The sequence below is a fragment of the Fistularia commersonii genome, chromosome 32 (genome assembly GCF_037954325.1).
Source record: "Fistularia commersonii isolate RoL2024-O1a breed Wild chromosome 32, RoL_Fcom_v1.0, whole genome shotgun sequence".
NCBI lineage: Eukaryota > Metazoa > Chordata > Actinopteri > Syngnathiformes > Fistulariidae > Fistularia > Fistularia commersonii.
Genome location: NC_141315.1, coordinates 4520382 through 4548248, shown reverse-complemented (window position 1 = coordinate 4548248; position 27867 = coordinate 4520382). Strand labels below are relative to the sequence as shown.

General features: G+C 38.6%; 3 protein-coding genes across 3 annotated transcripts; 1 reads left to right on the top strand and 2 right to left on the bottom strand.

The window, feature by feature from the left end:
* Positions 1-242: 242 nt before the first annotated feature.
* star2 (steroidogenic acute regulatory protein 2) lies at positions 243-5246 on the bottom strand. Its single transcript, XM_086139503.1, has 7 exons — positions 5183-5246; positions 4945-5052; positions 4711-4844; positions 3422-3580; positions 3100-3284; positions 1519-1606; positions 243-353 (listed from the first exon to the last, which is right to left on the bottom strand). The coding sequence occupies exons 1-7, from the start codon at positions 5244-5246 to the stop codon at positions 243-245; spliced, it is 849 nt and encodes a 282-aa protein (XP_085995629.1).
* Positions 5247-11006: 5760 nt separating this feature from the next.
* Positions 11007-16670, bottom strand: tbata (thymus, brain and testes associated). The gene is made up of 8 exons (XM_086139502.1): positions 16490-16670; positions 15966-16124; positions 15783-15871; positions 14883-15023; positions 14586-14667; positions 12798-12945; positions 12267-12307; positions 11007-11917 (listed from the first exon to the last, which is right to left on the bottom strand). The coding sequence occupies exons 1-8, from the start codon at positions 16668-16670 to the stop codon at positions 11859-11861; spliced, it is 900 nt and encodes a 299-aa protein (XP_085995628.1). The 3' UTR covers positions 11007-11858.
* A 2334-nt stretch (positions 16671-19004) lies between these two features.
* On the top strand, positions 19005-26360 carry qrfprb (pyroglutamylated RFamide peptide receptor b). Its single transcript, XM_086139865.1, has 6 exons — positions 19005-19832; positions 20566-20724; positions 21216-21277; positions 22882-23117; positions 24378-24475; positions 24557-26360. Exons 1-6 carry the CDS (start codon positions 19475-19477, stop codon positions 24958-24960), a joined length of 1317 nt encoding a protein of 438 aa, XP_085995991.1. The 5' UTR covers positions 19005-19474; the 3' UTR covers positions 24961-26360.
* Positions 26361-27867: the final 1507 nt, after the last annotated feature.

Below are 27867 nucleotides of genomic sequence, written 5' to 3'. Positions count from 1 at the left end.
ATTCGTTATTAAGTCAGCGTGTGTGACTCCCAATCAGGAAAACATAATGAGGTTTGAGTGGCGCACTGCAACATTATTTCCTATTAAATGTTATCTTCCTTGTACAAGGCTGGGCCCCACCAGCTCCTCTCTCCACCCCCTCAGGCGGTGTTCCTGCTCTCACACAAAGGGCAGCTGTTCTGTTACAGCCTCCTTGTCTCAGTCTTGTCCTGTGAGTAAATCAGGATGATGCTGCTTTGGTCTCACTCACAGCCCAGGGTGGCGCTTGCTGTGAGACGTCTGCGGAGGTGCCTGGTGAAATCGAGCTGTGCTCGTGGCAAAGCCTGATTGACAATGGACTTTGGCAGCCAGCCCTGGGAAACACATCATTCTTGTTAGACCCCTAAGGTGTTTTCCTAAGAGTTTGGCAGATAATACTTCCTGTTTTTTCTGCAACAAAACCCCACCAACCAGACAAAAGGTTACTGATTACAGTATTTGATACATGTTATTGTTTTCTTGTGGGTAATATAATGAAAAAATACACAATCATGAATGAATAATAGGAGATAATGAAAGCAAAATAGTCTAGAGACTATAGCAGTTCGTATAGGAATAATAAAGACAATTTCTTTTTGTAAACCATGGTTAGATAAAATTAGCCGCTGATTCACTCCGTGGACTTCTCCACATCAATTTAATTTATGTGTTTGATAATAAATAATACTTATACCCTACCACAACTGAGTTAATACTGGCAATTGCATTAACTTTGGCTATTTTTTTTTATCAAAATCTTTAGATCTATAAAAACATTTCTACATTTTACAACTCTTCAGATTGAACTACATCTCGCCGTCATATACTGGCATTGAAATGAACCAGCAAAACATCATGCCCTTGAATAATACTATGTATCCTGTTTATAATACATACAATTAGCAAAAATATAGATTATCCTGCATGTGACAGCATTGCTTTTTGAACGTTATGGTGTTATATTTCTGTGGTGACAAAAGTTTACCGGCACTGCACACAGGCTTAGTGTCACGTATAAACATCTTAGAAGCTTTTTCATGATGAAATCAAACAAGATAAAATGAAAGCATCTTCATTGTGCTACTTTTGCAGCCAACTACTAGCTCATTATCTATAATTGCTATCAATCTAGATATTCTTCTTCCCCTTCCCTCAATCTTGTAATTACATTCTCACAGTTGTGCTCCTTGTTGAACGCAGAAAATGTTCTGCCTGTCATGACTGTATTTCAGATAGCAGATCTTCAGTTGAAATTAAAATCACTCCACACCTGTCATCTTAGCAGTCGTGTCATTTTGAAATAGTGTTTTTAGTTAATTCGGCGTCCTTTGTATCCCTTGATGGACGACAGTAGAAACCGGATTCACTTCGGAGTAAAATTACGAGCAGAGGGTCACATGAGAAAAAGCAAATTAAAATCTATTCATTGTACAAAAAAAGCTCGGCTCAGACGTTGATCTGTGAAATTCACCAAACTAATGAAAGGAAATATCAACTCGCCTTCGCATCCATGTTGAGGAGCCAGGTGAAGCGGCTTTTTCGCCCGTCCACTGTTTCGATGACGATGCAGGTCGGTCCATCCTCGGCTCTGTTCATGAAAACAGCCAATTAGCCAAAAGGGGAGTCATCATTGATTTCACATTTCCAGAGTCTGAAAGCCCATTGATCCAGACTTCTATTCAACTAAGCATCACTTGGAAATCCTTACAATAACTGTTATTGTTATTGTTACTACAATAACATGATTTTGTTGTCCTTTTTGATTACTATATAATTATATATATTTTTCTCAAACACTCAAAAATTGCAACGGTTTTACGCATTCAAAAATGAAAATGTAGTCGGTAATCTTGCGTCTGACATTCATCATTTCACAAATGTTTCTGACCTCGTGTTTTGGCTTTTATGACAGGAGATAATAATTTTGGCTTGCTGCCCTGTGTTAAATTCCCATTGGGGAAAAAAGAGAATATTCTACTGTGGCTTTGCCCTTTTTATCAGTGAGGTGAATCATTGTGTGTCAATCAAACGGGGCACTGTGATTGACAGTTGTCTCATATTAGCAGCGGGAGAAAGTGGATCTGTATATCCATCTTCTGTATGATATGATTCTGGATTCATTTAAACTAAAACAGACTGGGTATTGGTCAAATCTCCTGCTGGGATTAGTATTCTTCTTCCCTGTCTCTTCTTCACCTGGCAGTAATAATCTCTTTTTGTTGACGCATGATGGTGAATAAAGGTTTTCATTTTGTTTTGGGTGATAAATCCTGACCTATCCTGCAATCTTTATACTGGCAAATATGTTGCAATAATACATCAGTGCGCCTGTTGACAGAGAGAGAGAGAGGGAGAGAGATATGGTGGCTAAAGTGATAAATTGATAATACTGGGAAATTGTGCCTTTTTAAATTATGAGAAACCCCACTGTGAGGGTAAAAGTTATTGTGCTACAAAATAAAGCACTGGATTTATCATCCATTGATAAATAGATTTAAACAAACTAGACAGTATGAACATTCTTAAGAATAAATAGAAAATTACAATAGTAGTTTAAATGATATATAATAAAATAATATGGTCATAAGTTGTTGCGTGATATCACTATTGGTGCAAGTATTTTTTATTTTCTATGACGAAGGAGGCTTTTTAAAAAGATTACATTCACAATTTCTGTTTTTTTCTTTTCAGTGTGTGAATGAATCTATTATACAGACATGAGGAATTTGGCAATACGTTAATATGCAAGCAATCTATTACATTATATGAATTATTGTGCTAATTTGCACCACTGAATTGATGTCTTCAGTTACCGAGTTACGGAGCACAACACTATACCACTTATTGTCGGTACCTTTCATTGAATTATTTACCATGTGGTTTGTGTTTTCTTCTTTTTCTTCCTCATTATTCCTAATTATTAAACAATAAACAAACAAACAAACCACCAATATATTTATATTTATCTATATATATAGCATACAAAGCTGTGGAAAAGAAAACTTGGCTCGAATGAGCTTTTGCTCATATATTGACATAACTGATATCCAAATGGACGCCTAGATGACGGCCGATCCATACCTAACAAATCCTGCCTGAGGTGGAAAGGATTCCAGCTGAATCGCAGCTCCTCCTAGATAAATGCGGGACTCCTGTTTGTAGCTGTGTCTGACACTCAGAAAATCCCTTTGGCCAATCAGATTCCCTGGAGTGGCGGATGAAACCTCATGAGTCACAATTGTTCCTGGTCCTACTCGCTTCAGAACCTTTAAAAAGAGTGAGACCATTAGACCTGTTGCACCGACAGTGTGAGAATATATACATATATATATATATATATGTATATATAATGGAAGGACAATTAATGTCTCGTGTGATGGGCTTCGAAAGGGCAGCAACTTACACTGATCTGCTGGATGCTGGGATTCCACAGATGCATTTCTTCCACTCTGACAAACAGAATGTCGTACAGTTCATCTAGTCCAGCATCCAGGACTGCCTCTAGCCTGTAGACTTTTCTCGCCCCCTGCATCAATTTGCTACAGATCACATCCCCATTGCTCTAAAGGGCAAATAGTACAAGGAGACATTTGTATCAGATAATTGGCACTCACTTACTTAACAGTGCAACTGTTAAATTACTGTCCAATTTGTTGTGTTTTTCTGACCCAAGCCTGTGGAAATCCTCTGCACTGGCTAGACCAGGTGTTACTGTGTCAAACTACACCTTTGAGAAACAATACAGCAGTGGGTTGTTAATGCTAAAGCGTAGAGGATGTTGACTTCTAACAAGGGTCTTGAAGCAAATTAAGACTGAAGAAAGACTGAAGGTGTTGTTTTTTAAGAAAAACAACAGCTCAGAGTAAATTGTGAATTGCTGTGGAGATCAGTGTTTGTCCAGTAAAATTAGCCAGTACATGTAGGTATTGTGGTAAAGTTTCACGCTATATCATAGTTCACTGAAGAATACAGGGTTGAATCGAACTTCTAATGTTGGGTTCTTATCATATTTAGTTACTTCTGAATGTCAGATCAGGATATGTTGGCCTTGAAATGTCTGGAAAATATCTCTTAACAAAAAATAACAATAAAAGTCTGTGTTTCCTTGTGTTGGGCAGTGAAAGTAATGTTTTCTAATGTGTCCAGTTTCTAGGAAATTGCTAAATACAATCAAATTTGTAACAATAAAATTCAATCCAAGAACAACCACATCTTTTAATCCCAAATTCAAATTTACACACTTTCTCCACCCTGAGAAGGCCGGTAGAATTTAGAGCTGCGTTCACCTCCTGTGGTGCTCAGCCAAGTCAAAGAGAGGCGGCACACCGTCACAATTTATTACACAATGACTGCTGTAAAAGCATATAAACAGGAAAACACGATTTCGTTCAGCGGTGATTTCTTTGAAACTAGAACACATTGGCAAACACATTGTCTCTCCAGCCAGGAGGGAGCTGTCATTCAGTTATACATTTATTTCTATGCAGAGTAAAAAAAAAAAAGGTTTACTTATAGTGCAAGCATATTCATTATAGATGGGTTTACAATAACATTTTTCTGGTTGGGATCATTACGCTGTCATATAATAAAAGAGTGAAACAGCATCTTACTCCCAAACTCTCCACATGCATAGTTCTCCATGGTGATGATGAAGCACGGAGGCAAAGGAACACGGGCCAGATGCAGTCTTACCTCCCTTATTTCAACATTCCACCCGTCTTTGTGCTCCAACATGCTGAGAGCCTTCCTTATTGCTTCTCGGCCTTGCAGGCAGAAATGTTGCTCCCCCTTTGCTGGTACGGGACAATCAGCTTCTTGTGAGGATTCTGTGGACAAAACCAAGACACATCAAGATTTACAAAACACTCTAACTGGTTAATTAGTAACAGCTTAATGTTGTTTTTTCACTTTTGCCTTTTTTTTTACCATTATGGTGTAAGCCAGCTAGTGAGATCAGGTGGTGTTGAACATGTCTCCATTGTTTGAGGTGGTTAATCTCTTGGCCTATTACTGCAACAGCTGTGCGCTGAAGTCCTGCAAGATTCAAGGGTTTATAGGAGAAACCAACAAATGTTGACCATCATCTCCCCAAATGCGTCATGTGTGTGATGGAGGGGAAAAAAGGAGAATAAGGCAAAAGCTCTTTCGATGGTAAAGGGTTCACCTGTCATGCTCCTCAGATGTGGGTATGAGATTCCACAGCAGAGCTTGACAATAGCGGGGAGCATCTCGGCTGTCGTTTGCGCCGACAGCGAATCATCCAAATGAGTCTCCGGTATTTAAATGGCTTGTGAAGGACATTGATGAGATAAGAGTTGGTTAGGAAGATAGGACCTGCTCTGGATCCTTCTCTGAAGGCCACTGTAAAGATTTTCATTCACTTAAAAGAATCTGCAAGCAGGTCAGAGAGGAAAGGGCTGGAATAGAGCGGTGCATGCTTTGTGTCATTACTCAACATCTTCTGTAATGCAAGGGATTATAATTCTAATTTACAGGACTTCAAGCAACGCAAGGACATTTTTTGGTTTATTTTTTTTTATTATGTTTTTATGACCATGCAAAGCAAACTTACAGGCACATAACAGTTTTTCAAATCACCTTTAACTGCACTACTCCTCTACACACATCGCTATATTTCCACTTCTTTTTTTAAATTTCATCCGGTGGAATACCTTGAACTCACTCAGCACCGTTACTAAGTTGCAAGTAGTTCTGATATAGTTTGTGATGGCGCTGCAAACTGAATACACATAGACTTCCAAGCATTACTAAATTGAGATGTTGTCATATTTGTCATGTTGTTTGCTGTGCACCGATCTTGAGGACCAAGCATACCATCTGTACAAAAGAGTTAAAGAAGACAACTCTGTTCTGAATGTCACTGCATTAAAAAAATCACTCTCTGTATGAAACGACTTAAATTTTTTGAAAACGTTTTGACATTTTTTTGAAACCAGCATAATGGGAGAGGAATTTCAGCACTGACGCAGGTCGTGCAAATAGGATGATGAGGGATTAGTAGATTCAAAGACATTTACTATTCTTTGGCACTTTGTCCTGTCTGTGATGATCGCAATAACTCTGAAAAAAAAACGCTTTTAAATTAAATTCCCTTCAATATTTAGAGAATAAATTTGTTTCATTCATCCAACTTTTTGCTTCACCTGAACACATTTTAATTTTAATCGAATTCATTGACTTATTAATCAGATGGTTTCATGCCAACTCATTTAACTCCTTTAGTAGTTAGGGCAGAATAATGAATTAAATATCATATCCAGTCATCATTTCTTCAGACTCATTTTTTGGGATGAAGAGCTGCTTAGTCACATATTAATATGAATCATGTGAAACCACATTTACCAGACATTGGCGTTTGTCCAGTGTGTGAGGGTTGCAGCTTGTACCTGAGCCATATAAGAAACTGGATCTGTCCCTGCATAGTATTGTGGTATTTCATATTGCATTGGTTGTAGACTTTTTGAAATATGTAGCATCTCATGAAGGAGTGGACCGCTGTGTTTGGTGAATGAATACAATACGCTTTGGAATAGGAACGGCTCCCGAACATAACACCCGTGCTTAGTATCTTTTCAAATCATTCTTAATCTAAGCACTCAAATATATGAGCGAGCCTTTTCATGATTCTCAGTATGTCAATGAAGGAGTTCTGCATGTACAGATTGACGTTCTTTTATAAAACTGTAGAAATCCACATTCTCGCCAATACAATGCTATGACGTTCAGCGTTAAAATGATCCATCTTCATTTCTGTGCAATAACTCGAGTGATTTAAAAACTCAAGAGAGATGGTCTTCTTTTCTTTGCCAGCACAAGCATGGCCCAATCTTAGACGCGCGTCAATTAAGTGCAAATCAATACAACATATCTTTTTTTCACAGATGGATGCATGAGCTATTGAAAAAACAAAACCAAGTCAATGCAACATTCAGAGTGAGTTTTCATAAACTACAAATGGAATGCAATTTCATTCCAGCGTGAAATGGCTTGGCTGGTGAAGCCGTTCTGAATGTCTTCCGCTGCTCTGAAACTGACAATAAGCAGCAGCTGTGAGAATATTTATTTGCCAGACCAGCATGATTATCTCTTAAGACATGCTGGGACTTATCGGGGTGGTGGTCCAGCTGCAGGAGAGACGAGTGGTGTTTCACATTAAAAGCACGTTTTAAAAATATTTTTTGCCAACAAGTGACTCAGCAAGGAAACATGTGGTTTTAAATGGACTTTGGTCAATAAAAAAAAGCTGACTGGACAACGCGCGGCTCTGGCAGATTAAAATATACGGTACATAGCAAAACACCTGTTTCCTTCTTTATTCGTTAAGGGTTTACCAATGATTGTCATATCTTGGGACACCAGGGTGCAGTTTAATTTGTGATAATAGTTAATTATGTAATCCCTATAAATGAGTTAAATGAATGAATTAAATGAATGAAAAACACTTGTAAACAAGGGAGTGGTTCACTGATGGATATTAGATTCCATGCATCTGATCAGTCAATCAATCTCTTCCCAAAGATAATCTATTAGTCAAAAAGGTTAATGGTCTCCAATTACATAGTGGTTTCACACCTTGCATTTTCAGAGTGCTTTACTCAAAGTTGACATTTACACACTCATATATCATTGGCGGGAGAGCTGGGCTAACTAGACCATTGGAAGTAACTGGAGGTCCACTACCTTGACCAAGATGACTTGGGTAGGATCTGGAGGAGCGGGAAATTGAGACGCCAACCTTCCAATTGGAGGGACGTCCACTCTACCAGCTGAACCACAGCCACCTACAAAATGATTCATAATAATAGGAAGTAACCTGTTTTGCCACATCGATCCCAGTCCCAACTCCACCTGACAAGAATCTGCTCCTGCTTTTGCAAACAGTGCTGATCTCTGCCATAAAGGTTTTGTGACCAAGTTACAAAAGAACTCACCCACTCACAGCTCCAGGTGGACCTGCAGGAAATGTGAATGAAAGGTTTCTCTCTGTTCAACTGATTGCAGTTTGCTTTCAAATTAGTTTGTACACTTTAGAAATTTGCTTTTCTGAACACAGTGTGGTTATCCTCACAAAACCTTGAACTTGGGTCTTAGTGACGCTTTGGTAACTTGATTTGGTGACTCCTATGATTTCAGTTCCAGGACAGCCGTTATTTCAAATTACTGTGAGAATATTGCCTCATGCCATCATACATATACATATACATATACATATACATATACATATACATATACATATACATATACATATACATATGCATATGCATATACATATACATATACATATACACATAAGGAAATGTTTCTATGTTTCATAATGTTTCTATGTACTACATTATGATTGTTTAATGACTGGCCAATAGCATAATTTAACCAAACTTGAAGGACAGAAAAAATCTTTCACTTTTTTAAAAGTCTAATTTACTGTCAACAGAAGTCATAGTGGAAGGTGTTTTAATGATTTGCAGTGCCTGTTATTGTCCCACTTTAAAACCAAGGCAGGAACCAAAACAAAGATTTCTATACATAATTTGTCTGCCCATTTTTATTTGTTAAAAAGGACAGAGAAGTCCCATGGAAAGGCCAATGTTTTAAGGTGTTTTTTTATTGTAACTGGTCTTGATTCAACTGCGGACTCATTTGCTTCATTAAATATTATTTCAGTCTTTTTAGAGCTGACCTCACTTTTGCATTTGGCACTTTTGAGTATGCATAAAGTATTATTACACATTTTTTAAAAAGAGAAGGTTAAATAATTATCTGTTTTATCACTACTAAATGTGCAGCATTTTCAGCACAGCCACCCTCCTATTCAAATGCTGCCTTGCAGCTTTGTCTCTGCTAGAAGACTAAGAAAAGCTGCCTCTTATCTTCCAAAACCAACAGGTGCCCTTGCAACAAGGCTTCATGAGGTGAAGGCTGAACGTCACCTGCTGCACAGGCCAACCGACTTAAAACTGCAGCCACCGGGAAAAAAGAATGTGACGACTTGGCAAGGAGGCGTCCATGGCCTCTGTTGGATGCAGATCATCCACTGACCTTCATCAGTGTGTGTGTGTGTGTGTGTGTGTGTGTGTGCGTGTGTGTGCGTGTGGGTGCTTGTTGGAGCACATTTTCACTACAAAATGTGTTCTCTGAATTAGATGCCCAGAGGAAGCAGCAAATTTAGTCTAAGTCTTTTGGTTATTCATCGCTGATACCAGCAAACACCAGCCCAAAGAAACATTTATATATTATATAACTAGAAGAAAGGAAGAATATTTTAACATTAAATACATTAAACATAAAACAATAAAATTTAGCAAAGGAAGCTGGTTGCAGCAAGGAACCAACTCAGAGATAGTGAGATAGAGTGATTCAGGTGAAAAGAAATGATTGACATTTTAAGATACCTGAGATGCAAAGACTGATTTAAAAGCTGTAATGACATAGCTGAGTCTAAGAGCTCTTGGGATTTCCAGTTAATGTTTCATTGTAAATGTGGAGGGAAAAGCCTTGGTGCGCAATTTAGGGGTCAAGTGGGTAAAAAAAACTGCAGAGAAAAGCAGATAGACCTGTACTTTGAAGCAATCACTCGTTAATTATCATCAACCCTTACCTCTGAGGCTCAGTGTGACTGGAAGTGGAAAGGAAAAAATAATGTTTAGAGAAAACACATAAAGACATGAGACAAGATATTCATTTCATTCCGAACTTGATGTAGCTGTTATTACTTTTATTTACTATCATTATTACTATTGCTATTAATGTACTTTTCCATTCAGTTGGGGTTTCCTTTATGTCTTTGGACTGTGGGAGAAAAAACTTGCAAACACAGGGAAAACATGCAACACAGAATTCCTCATGGAATCAAACCACAGACCTTCGTGCTGTGCAGCATTAGAGTTTACAACTGCACCGCTGCCATTTACTTGATTTTCTCTTGTTTAATAAGTGGACCGATGCCCTGGTCAGGCACACAATCAGTGATCAAATGAGGCGGACAACATTCTGCATCATCTCAGTTACTTAAATTTATGTTTCGTACTAAAAATAAAAGAGTTGAGAGGGGAGTAAATAACAGCAATCACCAGATGCCAGTCGGCAAGAGAGCTTCTTTTAGCTGCACTTTAGACTTTGCCGTCACAACGATCCTTGTCCACATTATCAAGTATAGAACATCTAAGAGAGGCTTTTTTTGCAAAGATATTAATAAACTGAGTAAACGCATAAAGCTTATGCAGCACAAGCAAAGCAAAAGCAAAGTTGGTATGGACACAGAATTGACTTTAAAATAAAACACAGGTTTGAGAACAAACTACAGAATTATCAATAAACATATGACAATTGAAAAAAAAAAATTGGATACTTTGTGTTGAGTTTTATTATGCAACCATTCACATAGAAGAATCTATAATTCTACAAAAAAGTCATTCCTGAAACAGATCTTCCAAATATTTAAGATACACTGAAAAACAGTTTTGCAGTTACTTTACAATTTACCAAGGCTCTTGGTATTCCTCTACCGTAAGTTCCAAACCCTGGAAACCCCCATTTACAAAGCATTTTAGAAAAAGGTAGTGTGCGAAACGCAGTCAGTCATGTATCATTACAAAAATGATCCGTCTTATACGTGTGTAACTGTTCTGTAATCAAAGACTGAAACTGGAAACATTAAGATTCCTTAGTCTTTTTACTACAGTTAAAAAAAAATGTATTTTTTATACATTAACAGTAACAGTAAATATAGCATTTCAATTCCATTCTTCCCCATGAATCGTCAGTTGTTTTTCGCTCTTTCTGCTCTTGCATCAGAAAGTTGCACACTAAATATTTTATATGTGTAACATATAAATATAACTTTTTTCCCAAGACAATGCATGTTAATGCTTGAGATTTATTAAATTAATACAGTTCCATTGGGAGAAAGGGAAATAACTAATCATTCATTCTTTAAACTGATCCAGCATCACAGCAAAAGCCTCATTGAAAAAATTTGATACATTTAAATAGAAAAGAAAAGAAAAAGACTCCCGGGCAGGACAGTTATTTAAAGAGACAGGAAATGATAAACAGGAGTTATGTCCCGAAAATATTTATTATCATTTATGTGACGCTCATGCTCATAGTTTTGACTTTCTTCCATTTTCAACCAACAATTAAGTAGAAGGTGATGGCTGAATTTTATATCAACCTCCCGAATTCTTGAATCTTCAGAGGGGAACTTTCCAATTTGAATTTCCAACCAACGCACAGTCTTTTCTGTTCAACCCGCTAGTTCACAGCGGTCACGAAACTCAACATTATCGACCTGAGCTTAAGGTTTGTAGCATTTCACAGCTTTGCAGCAGTTGGAGGTGACAACCAATAATTTCTCCATAACCTCTAAGCCCCTGAATATATTTTGACTTGACGTGTCTGACTGCTTCGCTTCATAACTACTTTACATGCACTAATCCTTCTACATAAGCGAGTAGAAGCTGTAGATATAAACCAAATGGTACCAAAAATAATTGAAAAAAATGACTGAAAAGATGCCAGTAGAAAGACATTGCTTGGTTGTGACTTTTAAAGGATTAAATGAAGTCCTTTCAGCAGTTATTTAAGAATATATGATCTTATGCAATATTATAAGTAATATTAAGTTCTTAGTCATGATCTGGTCACGCCGCTTTGTATCATGTCAGACTTACATGTAACGTGTAACCTGACACCAATCTGTACTGTGCAAATTAAATGAAAATGTAAAATTATTGTTTTGTGCTATCAATAAACCCTATATAATGAGAACCTTATACATAGAAACAAAGAGAGACCATAAGAAAATAAAATTATCAACTGTTTCAGTGATGAGTGTGATCCTCCGTGTGGATTTCGAGGACCTCTGCATCTCCAATCCTCTCTGCAACACAATGCATAGCTGAGTGACATGCAATACCATTTGTTAAATAGGGGATAGACTTGATTTTCATTAATTCTGCAGATCATTCACAAAATAGAATATTCCATCAATAGATACGGCCCACTGTGAAGGGATATTGTGGTCCAGATGCAAAATAAATGAGCAAAAATCAACATTTGAAGTATCCTCACTTGTACTTGTCTCATTCACAGAGGGATTGCATTGACAAATCAAAAAACAACTACAAATGATTAAAATAAAATAAGATAATAATCCAAAAACCCAGCCACAGCATAGATGAGGTATTGAAGTGCATGAATAAAGGGAAAAATTAACATTATTCAGTTACCTGGTTTGTCACTGTCACACATCTTATACGCTTGGCATGAACTGTGGGGGGAAATGCAAAATGACAATTATTTTTTTTCATTTTTTTATCACTTGATTGCCATGCAAAGCTCTGTACTGACTTCGGGGCAGATAACAGTACATGTGTGCTGAATGCAAACTGTGACTTGGCCCATCAAATGTATGGTAGCATATAATCGTCATGCTCCGTTAAAATAAAATAGAAAATGCATGCAGTGCTTTGCCATTATAATTGTGGTAATGCCGTTCGGGTATTGAAGCTTGTTTTAACCGTAACCATCATTTCTTTATAAGGGCTTCTGAATAGGATCAAAGAAGCAGAGATGAACTGAAAACATTTAGCAATGATGACATATTCATATGTATCCTGTCAATAATTTCTCTGACACAGGGCAATAAATGATATTTTAGTTATGTAAAGGTCAATCAAAATAAAGTCAATTAGTATACCTCCTCCTGTTACAACAATTTCTGAGGTTTATCAAATGAAGATATGCATGAGGGGACAAACCTCACTCTCTGTGGTTTTCTCCATGAGTGGCCAGGTGGCAGATTATATGGTGGTGCAGATTTACCAAAATTGGAAGCCTGCTGATGATAGTCTGACAAGTTGACGCCGTCAAAAGCTTGTTTGAGCATCCCCATAACAAGGTCTTTCTCTGAGGATTCATCACAATATATCATATAAGCAAGATATTTTATTGCTGCATTTTACATAAATTAACTATATGTGCTTTTACTTTTCAATAAATGTATAGATGTATTGACAGTGTCCAGGAGAAATGTTCTGCACAATTGATTATGCTGATGATAATGTCAGATCTACTAAGCTAAAAAATATAGTAAAACCATTTATGTAGAGTTAGTAATCACAGTATCACCAAACTTTCACAAGAATTGGAAGAAATTAACAAACATTAGAAAAAGCTGTCTTTAGTTTAGAAATGAAGTCCTCTTTGAGTCCTGGAGAGCAATTCAGTTCCAAGGATGTCCTTCTCCGACTGAAGCAATAACACACTCTACCCTCCAACGCAAAGGTGGGCAATTATTTAAGCTGGCAGGCCACATTTCTTTTTCAATTGCATTTTAAATATTAAATGTTTTTGACATTTTATTTCAACTTTAGAATCAGGAATGATCATATAAATGTACTGGCATTATTTTGTTCGCAATCATCCATACAAAATTAAACAAATGGAAGGAGTTTCTAAATTCAATATTGATTGAAAATAAAAAGAAAATAGTTTGGCGGGCTGGATAAAAAAGCAAAACGGGCCAGATGTGACCCACGGGCCATAAAATGCCCAAGTGTGCTCCAACAGAATACGGCGGAAGGCCCTGGGAAGACTTCACAACTAAAATGAAGTATGTCAGAATTCGGAGAGTTCTATCTGGATAATTTTGCTGTCTAGATCTTGTCGTCTTGTCTCCGATCCCCGCTCATATAAAACCCTTCATTCGACTGCAGCCAGCCCTCTCCATTCCTGTGCAGAACTCCTGCTGGAAAAGATTTTGCCTTCTCTTCCTATGACCAGCTCTTCCTCCATCTCACCACGTGTTCTTTCGGATGTTGGTACGGTGCTTTGGAGAATCTGAATTTTCCAGGGAGTCCTGATTGATCCACTAAGGAGAACCAGATGTCGTGGGACTCTAGTAGCTTGAAAAGATCCTGTCCTTCAGATTGCTTAAGAAACATCTTACCCGGGCCCTTGACTACAGCCAGGCTACAGTAAAGTTAAGAGAAACAGAAGTGGAGCACTTTTCAGAGAGCCGCAAGCATGCTGCTGTCATGAATGACATTACACAGGTAATGAACTGCAAGTCCAAGGCAAATCATGTGCGGTAGGTTGGCGCAGAAGATGGAGTTCTATGCCAGAATGCAATGTACTATGACTGAAGATATTTACGTTTGAAAATACATCTACAAGGGGAAAGATGGGGATGAAGGATAAAAACCACAGGAACTGACTGCTCACATAAATCCCCATTAATAGATAGATAGATAGATAGATAGATAGATAGATAGATAGATAGATAGATAGATAGATAGATAGATAGATAGATAGATAGATAGATAGATAGATAGATAGATAGATAGATAGATGGATAGATAGATAGATAGATAGATAGATAGATAGATAGATAGATAGATAGATAGATAGATAGATAGATAGATAGATAGATAGATAGATAGATAGGAGCAATAATCTAATTTGATGTAACAGATTTATAATACTAGACTTCTTATTAACATAAATTTGCAATCATTGCTTATTAATGTTAAAGTGAGTTATTTTACCTCTCTGGCCTGCAAGAACAAGCCACTGCTGGACCGTGGAAAGGGAGTCTGTTTGCAGGATCTGACAAAGTAGCTCCAACACCTGGAGAGCAGCAGAAGTGCCATCGATGTCACATCTATATCTATTCATACTATTAGTGTTTCCAATTGAACACGTTTTTTTGTGTCCTAAGGTCAATGTTATATGCTATCTTTGTAGAGCATTGTTGACCTTTGTCTTTGAGAGAGCTAGGAAATGAAATGCAGTGCATTTCAAAATGGAAATGGCATTTCTGCAGATGCAGACAAGCAGTTCACCAGAAGCTCTTGGTCATGAAAGGGTTGATGATACGGCAGGTGATGAGAATGAGAGCTGAGCTTTGTGAAAGGAGGGATGATTCTTCCGGTCTCTGATGAATATTGTGTCTTTCTACGGACAGGTTCATCTGCAGTTTGGACCTGGAATACATTGAAAAGGTTATTCTCCCCTGAACAGCTAAGTCAAGTCCTTTGGTGAAAGGAAAGAACAACATTCACAGTTCATGTTTTATTCAGCGTCATTACAGTTGTTTTGCAACACCATTTTTTTATTTGCAAAAATGAATTGACAGTATCACCCCATGATAGTTTAAAATGTCAGTTACAGAGGACAATAGAGAGGCAATAAAAATAATCCAAAATGTCATTGTAGTTAAAATGAAAGCTACATAAGCTTGTTGCATAAGCTCATTTTCAGACTTCCATCTTGTTCTTGAACTCTTGATATGGAGACTCTATATATAGAGAGCTCACACTTGGTCATGTTTTACACTGACAGTTGCCAAAACTGATAACCTACAAAATGAGTAAGGATTTTTCTTTTCTTTTTGTTTCTTTGTTTGCTTTTGTGCAGAGAATGCTCAGTTTGCAAAAAGAAATAGCAAATATAATATAATATAATATAATATAATATAATATAATATAATATAATATAATATAATATAATATAACCAAACCAAGAAGGTTAATAACATAACATTTGGAAAGACCTTACTTTATTGTGATTATAAGCAGTTGTTATTTTTCCCAGAGCGTGCCATTTTATATGAATATTTTTTTTTTGTACTTAAATATTATCTTTTATCCATTTATTCTTTCATGCTGTGATACCTTGAAAGAAGAGGAGTGAAACATAAATGGTACTTACAGTGCATCTTAATCTGAAGATAAAACACATACCTGATTTTCCTTCTTTTGTGCACGAGATGACAAAGTAATTTTTGCAGCTATTTCTTTAAGCTCATCCCTCCAGGCTTCTGAAAATAATGCTGTTAAATAATACATATATTCATTGAAATTCACTCTTCAAAGTTGAAATTTCAGAAGGAAATAATGCTTTTAAAAGTGTGCAGTGATTCATACCTTTCTTTTCAGTACCACTTGAATTATTGTTAGTAATTGCACCACATGGTGGAATAGTTGCTCTCCTGAAGACATGGCTTTTGAGAAGAGGATGTGGAAATAATGATGAAGTGACAAACCAGTCATCTCTCACCATACAAACAGGTCTGCCATTCAATCCTGTGGAATAGCGAGGTATACTCTGTGAACTGTTACGCATTGTATGAAGTGTAGAAGAAAAGCTGGACAAGAATAACTTGAAAAAAATAAAGCCATCAAATCACCAGTGAGCGTAAAGGTGACACACCAGACACAAGTTATCCTTTCCTATAGATAATATGATTATTCCATTGAATAAGCCGTACAAGCCATTCCAGGTACATACAGCTGTGTGTCAATTACAAGCCTCCAACATTAAGACATTATGAATTATTATTATTATTAAAATTATTATGACATTATGATTTTAATTAAAATTAATCTACTAGAATGTAATTAGTAAAGCTGCTAGCTTCGGGTGAGGATGCTCAGTGTGAGATTCCCACCTTGGATGTGCTTCACTCGGTGAGGATGAGGGTTATGTCGGGAGAAAAATGAATGATGACTCAAGGAACCGAAACGAGGGCTGCTTTTCATCAGTGTCTTGGTAAATTCGGGGGTGAAAGGCACAGGATCGGTCAGGACCTCTCCTGTTTTCCTCCTGGAGTTTGATCCTGACTTTGCCATATCCTGGTTTGTAAGGATATATTTTTTTTGGATGCTGACAACATGAGACATGAACCAGTTTACTCTGACAACTTTGAATGACATGCTCACAATTTCAACTACACATGAAAAACTAATAAGAAATATTTACTAAGACAACTCCGGATCGATTTACTGACTTGACTTCAATACATGACACAACATTTTATGTTAGGAGGGGAACCGAGTAGCACGAAAATCAGTGTAAAAACAGCAAAAGAACAACTTTACCGTTAACAGGAGTGTCAAGCTCTCAGCTGTTTTGGCTTTTTGCTCTGTTTCCAACCGTTGCTAGGAAACCTGACTAAACAAGAAACAAAGGCATCATCGCATGGTTACTGACATATTCTCTCCACAATTTCATTCATTAATAAAATTTTTACATGCAAAGCTAGGATAACAATGACTTTTTTGACGTCATGATACTGTGATAAATTTAAGCTGGTTAACATTTATGGGCTTCAGTTGTTGCTTGATTTCAGAATAGTAATAAAATACAGAGTGTTAACTGCACACCTGTGTCTTCTTGTCAAAATAAGCATTTAATTTTAAAGTTTACATTCTTGAAAAAATGTGAGCACTGAGACCCAACAATGAAATGTATCTAAAGGTGGTCACAAAAATGTAATCACAATGAGGAAATATAATAAGGTATTACATTTGAGGAAATACATTTCTTGAAATTGCAGGATGATTTGAATACTTTCATTATTCCTGATACCAATTTTAGCATTCTGATTCTCAGTGCCTCTGAGTTTTGCCAACATATTGAATAGAGTAAATACGTGCTCACAGTTTTTTTCAACTATTTACATGAATAAGTTTTTTCTGGGCCAGATATAATTTTGCTTTTTATGCGCTACATACTGTATAAAGCATCTGCTTCTCCAGTCTACCTCAAGCATTATAACTGCTGGAATTACAATTGCAAATGGAAATTTCTCAGGCCAGGTGCTTGAGAGTTTCTCAGCCCTGAGGTACAATGGTATGGATTTTTGTTCACAAATTTGCCCAAACTTGGCCATTTTTCACATGAACTATCTAAACCAAACTCAGAGAGATAAGGGGACATAGTGTACGTGCCTAGAAGCTGGAGTCAGATTAAATATTCACAGAAACTCAAAGCAGAAACTTTTTCTGATAGTAATTTTGTGAAATCATTTTTTTAATCATGGTCTCTTCAGATTTGAGTCACCCCAACAATCTCCAGCTGCATAAATGAGTGGTGTATCAGTGTGCTTGAGATGTAAATGAGGGTACTTGATTTGCAGTTTCCACTCAGTGTCACCACTCAGTCAGAGAAAATGTTTACACAGACAACACAAAAGCAAAAACAAAGTCTTGAAAGACTTATACTCCAAAAAGTCTACTGTGTGAGTTTGCCTGATTTGAGAAGAGGGTTGGAAGGATAAGAGTGACTTCAGATTTTTTTGCCGCATCAGTAGAAACACACAAAGTTACTCTTTTAGCAACACAAAAAGATAGAAAATACTCGAGTCTGTGGAAAAGTTTCTAAAACCCAGGTCTACCATACAAGGTCCCCTGCTATCAGAGCTCCAGGGGTTTCTAGGGACACAAGAGGAGAGTACGGTCTCAGCTTGTCCTCATTCTGTACTCTTTTGGACAAAATATAAAGCACATCCTGACTGCAGTCAAAAACTTTGAGGCAGAGGGAGAAACAGAACACACACGGAAAACATCCTACGTACATTGGTGGCAGAGAACACCTGGAAATATGCAAATTTGCATTTTATTTGCTGAATGGGGGGAATAAGGTTGTTGAATGTGGTGGGGTCTTTGCAAAAAGTGTGATTTGGTAGAAAGTAATCTTAAATTGCAAAATTATGTAAACCAGATCGAATAGATTTGATTTATTTGCCTGCATCAGTGGGGCAGCACGGCGGCGCGTTGGTTAGCGCTTCGGCCTCACAGCACCGACAAGGGGACCTTTCTGTGTGGAGTTTGCATGTTCTGCGCATGTCTACATGCGTATTCCTCCCACAGCTCAAAAACATGGACCAGGTTGACGGGAAAAATTTGGGAAAATTGTCCCAAATGAATACGTGAGTGAATGGTTGTTTGTCTATAAATGTGGCCCTGCAATTGACTGGCTACCCTGAGTGCAGGATAAGCGGCAGAAGATGGAGGGATGCATGGATGGATGGATGGATGGATGGATGGATGGATGGATGGATGGATGGATGGATGGATGGATGAATGGATGGATGGATGGATGGATGGATCCATGCATGCATGCATGGATGGATGGATGGATGGATGGATCCATGCATGCATGCATGGATGGATGGATGGATGGATGGATGGATGGTTGGATGGATGGATGGATGGATCCATGGATGGATCCATGGATGGATGTATTCATGCATGCATGCATGGATGGATGGATGGATGGATGGATGGTTGGATGGATGGATGGATGGATGGATGGATGGCTGCTTGCATCAGCAGTAGAAGAGCCAACTGAAGTCCCCGATCTTGCTCAGTGATCAAATTGAAAAGTGTGACCACTCGTGTTTTTGTTTGTTTTTTTGTTTTTTGTTTATTGTCTTGTTTTGCCGTCACGGTTTACGCGCGCCGGCCGCAGTTCACGGAGGAGTCCCTCTCTCTCCCTTCACAGAGTCCACAGTCGCACCAGCCGAAGCGCAGGCAGCCGCGCGTCCCGCTGCGCACAGGAAACCGCGCTGGCGCCCCTGTCGTTTAAAAGGAACCGTCTCGCTCCATTTCAGTTTATGTGCAACTGCGAGTAACTTCTAGGAGCTTCTAGGATGGCGACATCCTCCACCGAGGGGGCAGGTAAAATAACTCCCGAAGTCCTGCAGGAGATGCTCCAATACTATAACCTGAGCCGACGGGAGTTTATCGAAACCTACAACATCCAGCCGCTCGTCTACGTGCCAGAATTGCCGTCCACCGCCAAAACCACCTTCGTGATCATGTACGTGCTCATCTTCGTGCTGGCTCTTGCCGGCAACACCCTGGTCATCTGCGTGGTGGTGAAGAAACGAGCGGTCCAGACGGCCACCGATATTTTTATCTGCTCTTTGGCCGTGAGTGACCTCCTCATCACTTTCTTCTGCGTCCCGTACACCCTGCTGCAAAACATCTCGTCGGAGTGGTTCGGAGGTGAGTTCCAGATCCTGCAAGTTTTTTTTTGTTTATTTTATTATATAAGTTTTTCATCGAACCCCCAGGGGCTTGTGATGTGGGATGCTTCCTTGTTTCCTCCCTACCTAGACAACATACTTGAACTCCAAAAACTAATGTGGAACAACTGAATAAATCACTGTTTGGTTGATTCCCCCTACAATGGTCCAAATCAATTCTTTATTTCTCTGTATACAAAATTAAACATTATTATTCTAAAGAATCTATAATATTCTATTCTATAAATACATATATCAAGCTTTAATATTAGTACTCAGAGGTGAGAGGTGGTGTTATAAGTGTATGGAAATGATTCTGTCAGAGGTGGTCAAAGCACTTCATTAAATGTGATGTCAACTGGCTCCCATAGAGACATGGAGGATTCTGTATAATCACTGATCACACTGAAGAACAACAAGCTGCTTCAGTGTCTCACAGCAATGGGATGTTTGCTCATAGCATCTGCTTTCTTGAAAACATGGCAACAGTATTAGTCGATATGGGGTTAAAGTAGCCACGCATATTTTTCTACTTGCTCCCTCATCGCATGTGATGATTGCTTCAATTACATCAAATGATGGTGATGTTAAAAAAAATCTGTTTCCACTCTGAGATGCCAAAGGGACAGCAAGTTTAAGCAATGATGGCCCCTTTTTTGAATTTCTTGACATTATCCATTTTTTTTTTTTCTTTTTCCCTTTTCCTTCTGCAGGGGTTCTGGTTTGCAAGACAGTTCCTTTTGTCCAGACTACAGCCATAGTAACAGGCATCCTCACAATGACCTGCATCGCCATTGAGAGATACCAAGGCATTGTTTACCCACTGAAAATGAGGAGACAATACTCATCCAAAAGAGCATACAAGATGTTAGGTATTTATTTTTGTTTCCGCTGCCTAATATACCATTATTAGATTGACTCTATTATGATATTATTATAATTTATTATTCATAACAATCATTATTAGTGTTATCATAAAAATCATTACCATTATTATTATCATTATTGTTATTGTTGTTGTTATCATTGTGGTAGTTGTTGTTTACGTTGTTGTTGATGATGATATTGTTGTGAAGAATGATGAAAGTGGTTGCAAATGAATAAACTGAAGACTAATTTAATGAAGTCAGAAGTTTGTCATGCAGGAGAAAAAAAAACTTGGCAGGAAACCTGCCGCGAGCCTGTGTGACTTGCAGCTTGTTAGCTGCTTGTATAAATTCTCTAGTTGTTCCAACAGCCGTGACTAAAATCCTTGGTTTTGCCCTTGGCTGCGAGTCTTGCCAATACCAATTACACTATAGTTTCCTCCAGTATTTTCTGCCAGTTTCAGTTAAGTTTTATTTTATCCTCTTGCGCTTTTCAGGACTTGTGTGGATGGCATCCCTGATTGTGGGGTCACCAATGCTTTTTGTACAGCAGCTAGAGGTAAGTGATGTCCTTCGAAGCAGCCCACCTTACAGTCCTCCTCCACCGGGTTACTAAATTGCGATTATATATCTGCGGCCCATCAGGACCCAAAACGTCTAACCCTGAAAACAGTTTCTTCCCGTCCGCAGCCTGCCTCATCAATAATGGACCCCACTGAGACTCTCGACCCCTCCTCTCTTGCGCTACATTCTATCACTTGCTCTTTTGCACCAACAATTACACTTCCCATCCATCCAGCCATCGCCTGCTGCTTATCCTGCACTCAGGGTCGCGGGTGATGCTGGAGCCTATCCTAGCTGTCATCGGGCGAGAGGCGGGGTACACCCTGGACTGGTCGCCAGTCAATCGCAGGGCCACATATACAGACAGACGATCATTCACTCACTCATTCGAGGCAATTTTCACGTTTTTTTCCAATGAACCCGCTGCATGTTTTTGGACTGAAGGAGGAAACCTACGCAGACACGGGGAGGAGAGGAAGAAGAAGTGTTTTCATTATCACATACAGTTATACATAGAGTATAACATAAGAGTCATTGGTGAAATTTGACTACTGCATTTAACCTATCATGGATGAAACATGTGCAGAAGGTAGCTAAGGAACAGTACCAGGGAGCAGTTAGGGGTTCTGTGTCTTGCTCAACAACATTTCGACAGGCAGCAATTTGTAGGCTGAGATGCCACCATACAAATGTAAATCATCAAATGTAAGTCATTTAACACACTTAAATACAAGCCACTCTATGGCCCTTTACATGTAGATGCAAAATTTGAAACAGCATTTTGTTTTGTTTTTCATTCATTCATTCATTCATTCATTTACTTTATGATCTATACTGCTTATCCTGTACTCAGGGTGGCGGGAATCCAGCAGCTTATCCCAGCTGGGTCTTGAACAGCGTCACATGAACCTTTTGCGTGTTTTCGTGCTGTGGGACGAAACCGAAGTACATGATGGAAACCCACGCATACACGGCGAGAACATGCTAACACCATACAAAAACGCCCCCTGCCAGTCAAGGGGTCGCCTTGCTGTGATACAGAAGTGGTAACTACCGCTGCCTGCTTCTAACCCGGGGGTGTTAAATTATTTTCGCCGGTGGTCCACATTTCTTATTTAATTTTTATGCGCAGGTCAACTCGGTATCATGTAAATGAAAATTGTAATTTGAATATTGATTTTTTTTTGGCATTTATTTCAACTTTAAAATCATGAATAATGATATAAATGTACGAACATTACTTTGTATGTAATCATCCATACAAAATCAAACAAAAGGAAAAAATAAGGAGTTTCTAAATTCAATATTGATTGAAAATAATAATTAAAATATTCAAAGAAAATAGTTTGGCGGGCCGGATAAAAAAGCAAAACGGACCGGATGTGGCCCGCGGGCCGTAAAATGCCCAAGTCTGTTCTCACACATACATTACTTCTTTTTTTAAACGGGAACAATTTTATCACAGAGAATAAATAAGCACTAGAAATGTATGAACACAGACACCCAAAGACCAGAGACGGAAATCGAATAATAGACAGTTATGATAATACTTGTAGAGAGTGTAGCAAGAGTAATGAAAGTCAAATCTTTTTCTCTTAGGTGAAGTATGACTTCCTGTATGACAACTACCACGTCTGCTGTCAGGAGAGTTGGCGATCTCTGAAACACAGACAGGCGTACACCACCTTCATTATGGTGGCTCTATTCCTCCTCCCTTTGGCAGCCATGCTCATCCTCTACACTCGTATTGCCATCGAACTGTGGATCCGCAAGAGGGTGGGAGACTCCTCTGTCCTTAACACCATGAATCATCGAGAGATCACTAAGATCTCAAGGTGGGTTTAAGATTATATTAAGTGGGAGTATGTGTCGAATATTTTATTTATTGCCGGTGAAAAGACAATACCCTTGACCCGACAATGCTTCTCCTCAGACTCTCCTCACTCTTCCCAACATTTTCCTCAGATTTCAACATCTTTCAAAATTATTCAAGCTTGTCTCAGATCTGGTGTGGTGCAAACAGAACTTTCTGTCGGGTATTTTTAACATAGCTCTTAGTACAGTCATTTCTGGGAAACATCTGGACTATATCAAAGTCTATCTGACAGTAGATGTAGAAACTTAAGTAATTGATATGGACGTTCACTACCAGAAAATTGGTAGGAATACTGTCATTTTCGTTACAAGGATCTACAATTAAGTGTTGGTCTGCCGCCGCCAGTATGTGTGTGTGTGTGTGTGTGTGTATGCATGACTGTAATCCAGTGTAAAGCTCTTTGAAACCACACAGTGACGAAAGTTCTACATTAGCAGAGATCATTTTTAACCAAAACAGGACACAACATACTCTGTTAGACGATGGTGGCTCGTGCGCAGGGTGCCTGAGTTGATTCGATGTGGGTGACTGATCTTTTTTAAAACACAGCAGTTCCCTGATAGTTACCTTAAAATGAATCTGTGAGAAAAGACTTACCTGCTTCATTATTGGGATACGTGCCATGACTTGATCTCAAACCAATTTGAGAGTGTAATGATAGTGGACCCTTTGTTCCTTTACATTTATATCTTTCATTAGTGACATCTTAGTTAATTGACACTGATTCTGGAACAAAGTTAGGAGGTCACCAAATTTAACTAATTAAGAAACTTTCAGAAATGTTGGTTTGAGTTAATGACTTGTGGAAATTACCTGTTCTTTACAACCCAACAGAGCCAATAATATATTATACAGAACAATTGGCTTGTGCTTTCTTTTTGCCAATATCAGTTTATTTCTTAGTAGAAGTTCTTCTAGAAGTCTGAACTGGGACCAAGGGCTCTTTTCAAATGATGTGTAATAACATTGTGTTACTATTTGCTTTTCATTTTTTAAATATGTATAACCAAAGAGCCTCCTTTGTAAAGCCCACAAATTGAGCCTTAGCATTTTTTTTTTTCAAGCATTGGGAAAGCGATTGTGAATTCTGACCGTGAAAACAGCAGGAGGATTATGCTGTGTATTTGTTATCCCTACTGGACAAGAAAATATTATAACACCACACACATTAGAACGGGTAAGCATAAATAAGACAGTTATTTGTCCCTATCTTTCACAGGAAAAAGAAGAGAGCCGTTAAAATGATGATCACGATTGTGCTGCTGTTTACCATTTGCTGGGCACCGTTTCACACTGTTCACATGCTATTTGAATACTGTAAGTTCTGCTGAATTCTGCAGCTTTTCTCTTTGAAATCTCTGTGCACTTTGTCAGTTAACACCTTGCGTTTGCGCCCAGATGACCTGGAGAAGAAATATGACGAAGTGACGATTAACATGATCATCGCCGTTGTCCAGGCCATTGGGTTCTTCAACAGCTTCAACAATCCCATTGTTTACGCCTTCATGAATGAGAACTTCAAAAAGAGCTGCGTCTCCACTCTGTCCCACTGCATCAGACAACCCAACCAGCATGACGGTACCATGGCAGCGCCCAAATTGGCTGTGCAGTTCATCAAACCCCAGAGCAGAGAAGCTTTCCTTGAATGTGACCAAGGCGGTAGCTCGAAGCAACGCTCAGCAGAGAAAGGCCCTTTGAGTTCATCCACAAGAGACAGTCCCAGAGAAATAACTGGAGAAAAAATCTCAACCGTCCAAACAGATCTACCTGTAAATAGCTCCCTGCAAGTCAAATGCGGATGAAATTGCTCAAAACTGGTTTTTAGTTCGTTCAATTGACCCACCTGCTTCTGTTAAACACAAGCCTGTGTCACAGGCGAGTGACATGTTCTTTAGAATTGGCTCTAATGGTCAAATATTCAAACTTTGCCCACATAATCTGTCACTGGGGTCAGAACCGCAGACAAATGGAAATTAAAACATTTTCCTGAAATATGAACACGATCTGAGGCCACCCACCAAAACACTATTGATTATCTGCAGGCTGCTCGGCAAGGATTTAAACGATTTTGTGTTATACTATTCAAAAAAATGAAAACATTACCTGCATTTTTTTCTCTAATAATGGCCCAAGCAATAAGTATCCAAGAGTGAAAAAAAAACTGTTTTGAGGGTTGACCTCGTGTCAGAAATCTCCCTTAACAATAGAAATAATATTTTCCTGCGTTCTCACTGAACTTTAAAATGATAAAAGTGCTTCAATTTTCTAGTGCTTTTTGTACTTCACTGGTACAATTTGTTTTCAGTCAGCTGTTTACTCACACCGCGGAGGCTGCCATGCAAGAAAACAGCCGGCTGAGCAGGAGCAGTAAAGAGTTCAGTATCTTTGGGGAAAAATAGCACCACCAGAGCGAGTAGCCTTTGAATACCCAGAATGCCTTGTGCAAATATATTTTTGTATCGAAGATCAGGACCCCTCCTTAGAGACCCAAATGCATAGAATGTCATTGTCGGAGGGAAGTTCAGTCTTGAAATGCTCTCTCACATAAAAAAACATGCAACTCTTATATGTCAAACATTGATCTTACTTTACGGTGGGTGGGGTGGGAGGAAGAACATCCCTTAAGGCATTGAACAGTCTGTTACATTTTACATTTCTTATTTACATTTTGCCTCAAGCAAAAATATATACATATAGAACCTGGGTCATTAAATCACCCAACTATAGCAAGATGGATCATCACAATTATTACACTACTGTGGTGTGATGGTATAACAAGAAGTGTAAATCAGCTGAACCTCTGGGGTGAATTTCCTGAAAGGAAATTGCTGGTCTGAGCCTTTTGAGATAACTCCTGTCTTTTGAATAACTTGTTCTATAAAAACAATGTAAATCTCAGTATTAATGTTTGTGGGAAAGTGCAGTGGAATTTGTTATGTTTTGAAATGTTTGACACTGAAAAGCTCATATTAGCTTAACCAGCTGTACAGATTTTTTTTTTTTTTTTTTAAGCCATTACATCAGGTCTCAGGATTCAGCCTTGTGAGACACAAAGTCTTCTAATACAGTTACACTGAATGTGTTGATTCAGTGGGTATTTCATTTTCATCTGTATTTTTAAGACTGGACTTTTGAGTTGCCTTTGTATCAAGTTTTTGTTTGTCTGATAAATATTATGTTATTATTTATCATTATTGGTTGCTTTTGCACACCATAAATGTGGTAGCTGATGAAAAATGTTTGTTGTTCCTCACATCATGTTATAAAAGTTGAGAAACATGGGGGCGGGAGGGACTCTAAAAGATGCTTGTTAGTGTTTTTGATTGGTCATATCTGCTTTAGAATGGACTGCTGCCATTTGGCATTTTTATAGATTAATTGAAGATTCTATTTATACATTTTTCAACAAGCCATCACTGTTCCATCCGCCACCTAACATTGGTATGTGGTTCAAGAGGCTATTATAAATCACAGTGGAGCAGGAAGAGCACCAGAGACTCCACTCCTATACATACATACATACATACATACATACATATATATATATATATATATATATATATATATATATATATATATATATATATATATATATGTGTGTGTGTGTGTGTGTGTGTGTGTGTATATACCGCAGGGTATATATATATACCCTGCAGAGTTTCCTCCGCAGGGTGGCCGGACTCTCCCTTAGAGATAGGGTCATCCATAGAGAGGAGCCAGATGAGGTGGCTCGGGCATCCGGTCAGGATGCCTCCTGGACACCTCCCGGGCAAGTGCACCTGGGAGGAGACCACAGGGAAGACCCAGGACACCCTGGAGAGTCTATGTCTCCAGGGTGTCCTGGGAAGGCCTCAGGTCCCCCCACAGGAGCTGGACCATGTGGTGGGGGAGAGGGAGGTCTGGGCCTCACTGCTCCAGCTGCTGCCCCTGCGACCTGACTCCCGATAAGGGGGAGAAGATGGATAGATGGATGGATATATATATTAACACCATGTTAACACATGGTTAACACCAAAACTGGTATAAATAAATATGTTAACACCAAAGCAAACCCAATCCAAATCCCTTAACTGCTTGGGATAGATTATAAACTGTACTGTTTCGGTCACCTCACTACCTGACCCTACCTCATGACCCAGTGGGAGACTTATAAGCTTTTATTAATTATTGCAGAATGAGTTTATTGTTACTGATCCATTGTGGGCATGTTTGTTGACTGATGACAGTTATCTGATCAGTTCTATGGGTTCTACTTTATGATTTTAGCCAAGTAGAGCCAATATTCTGCTACTAAACTGTTAAAAGGTTCTGCAGCAACTTGGATTTCATTAAGGTTCATATGACAAAACCAGGCTGAGGAAAAACCACCACTTGCTTGAAATGTGTTAAGAAAAAAACAGACATTGGCCCAAAATAGTGCAATGAGACATCCTGCTGTAGCACGAATGATCAGGAGAGAACCAATGCTTTCAGTGAGGTGTTTGCAGCTGTACGGGGATGAAGACGCCTCATATTCTGTATTTTTTTCAAAAACTATTTTCAAAAATACAGTGACAGTATTTTCCCAACAATGTATTTTTAGGATCAAATGAAGAACCTTGAGGCAATTGTGCAGTGGGGATTATTAAAAAATATAGAGGACCATGCAAAATTCAAACTACACTCTGCAATGTTATTAGTTAACCTAATTGGACAAGCTTGGCAGCTGA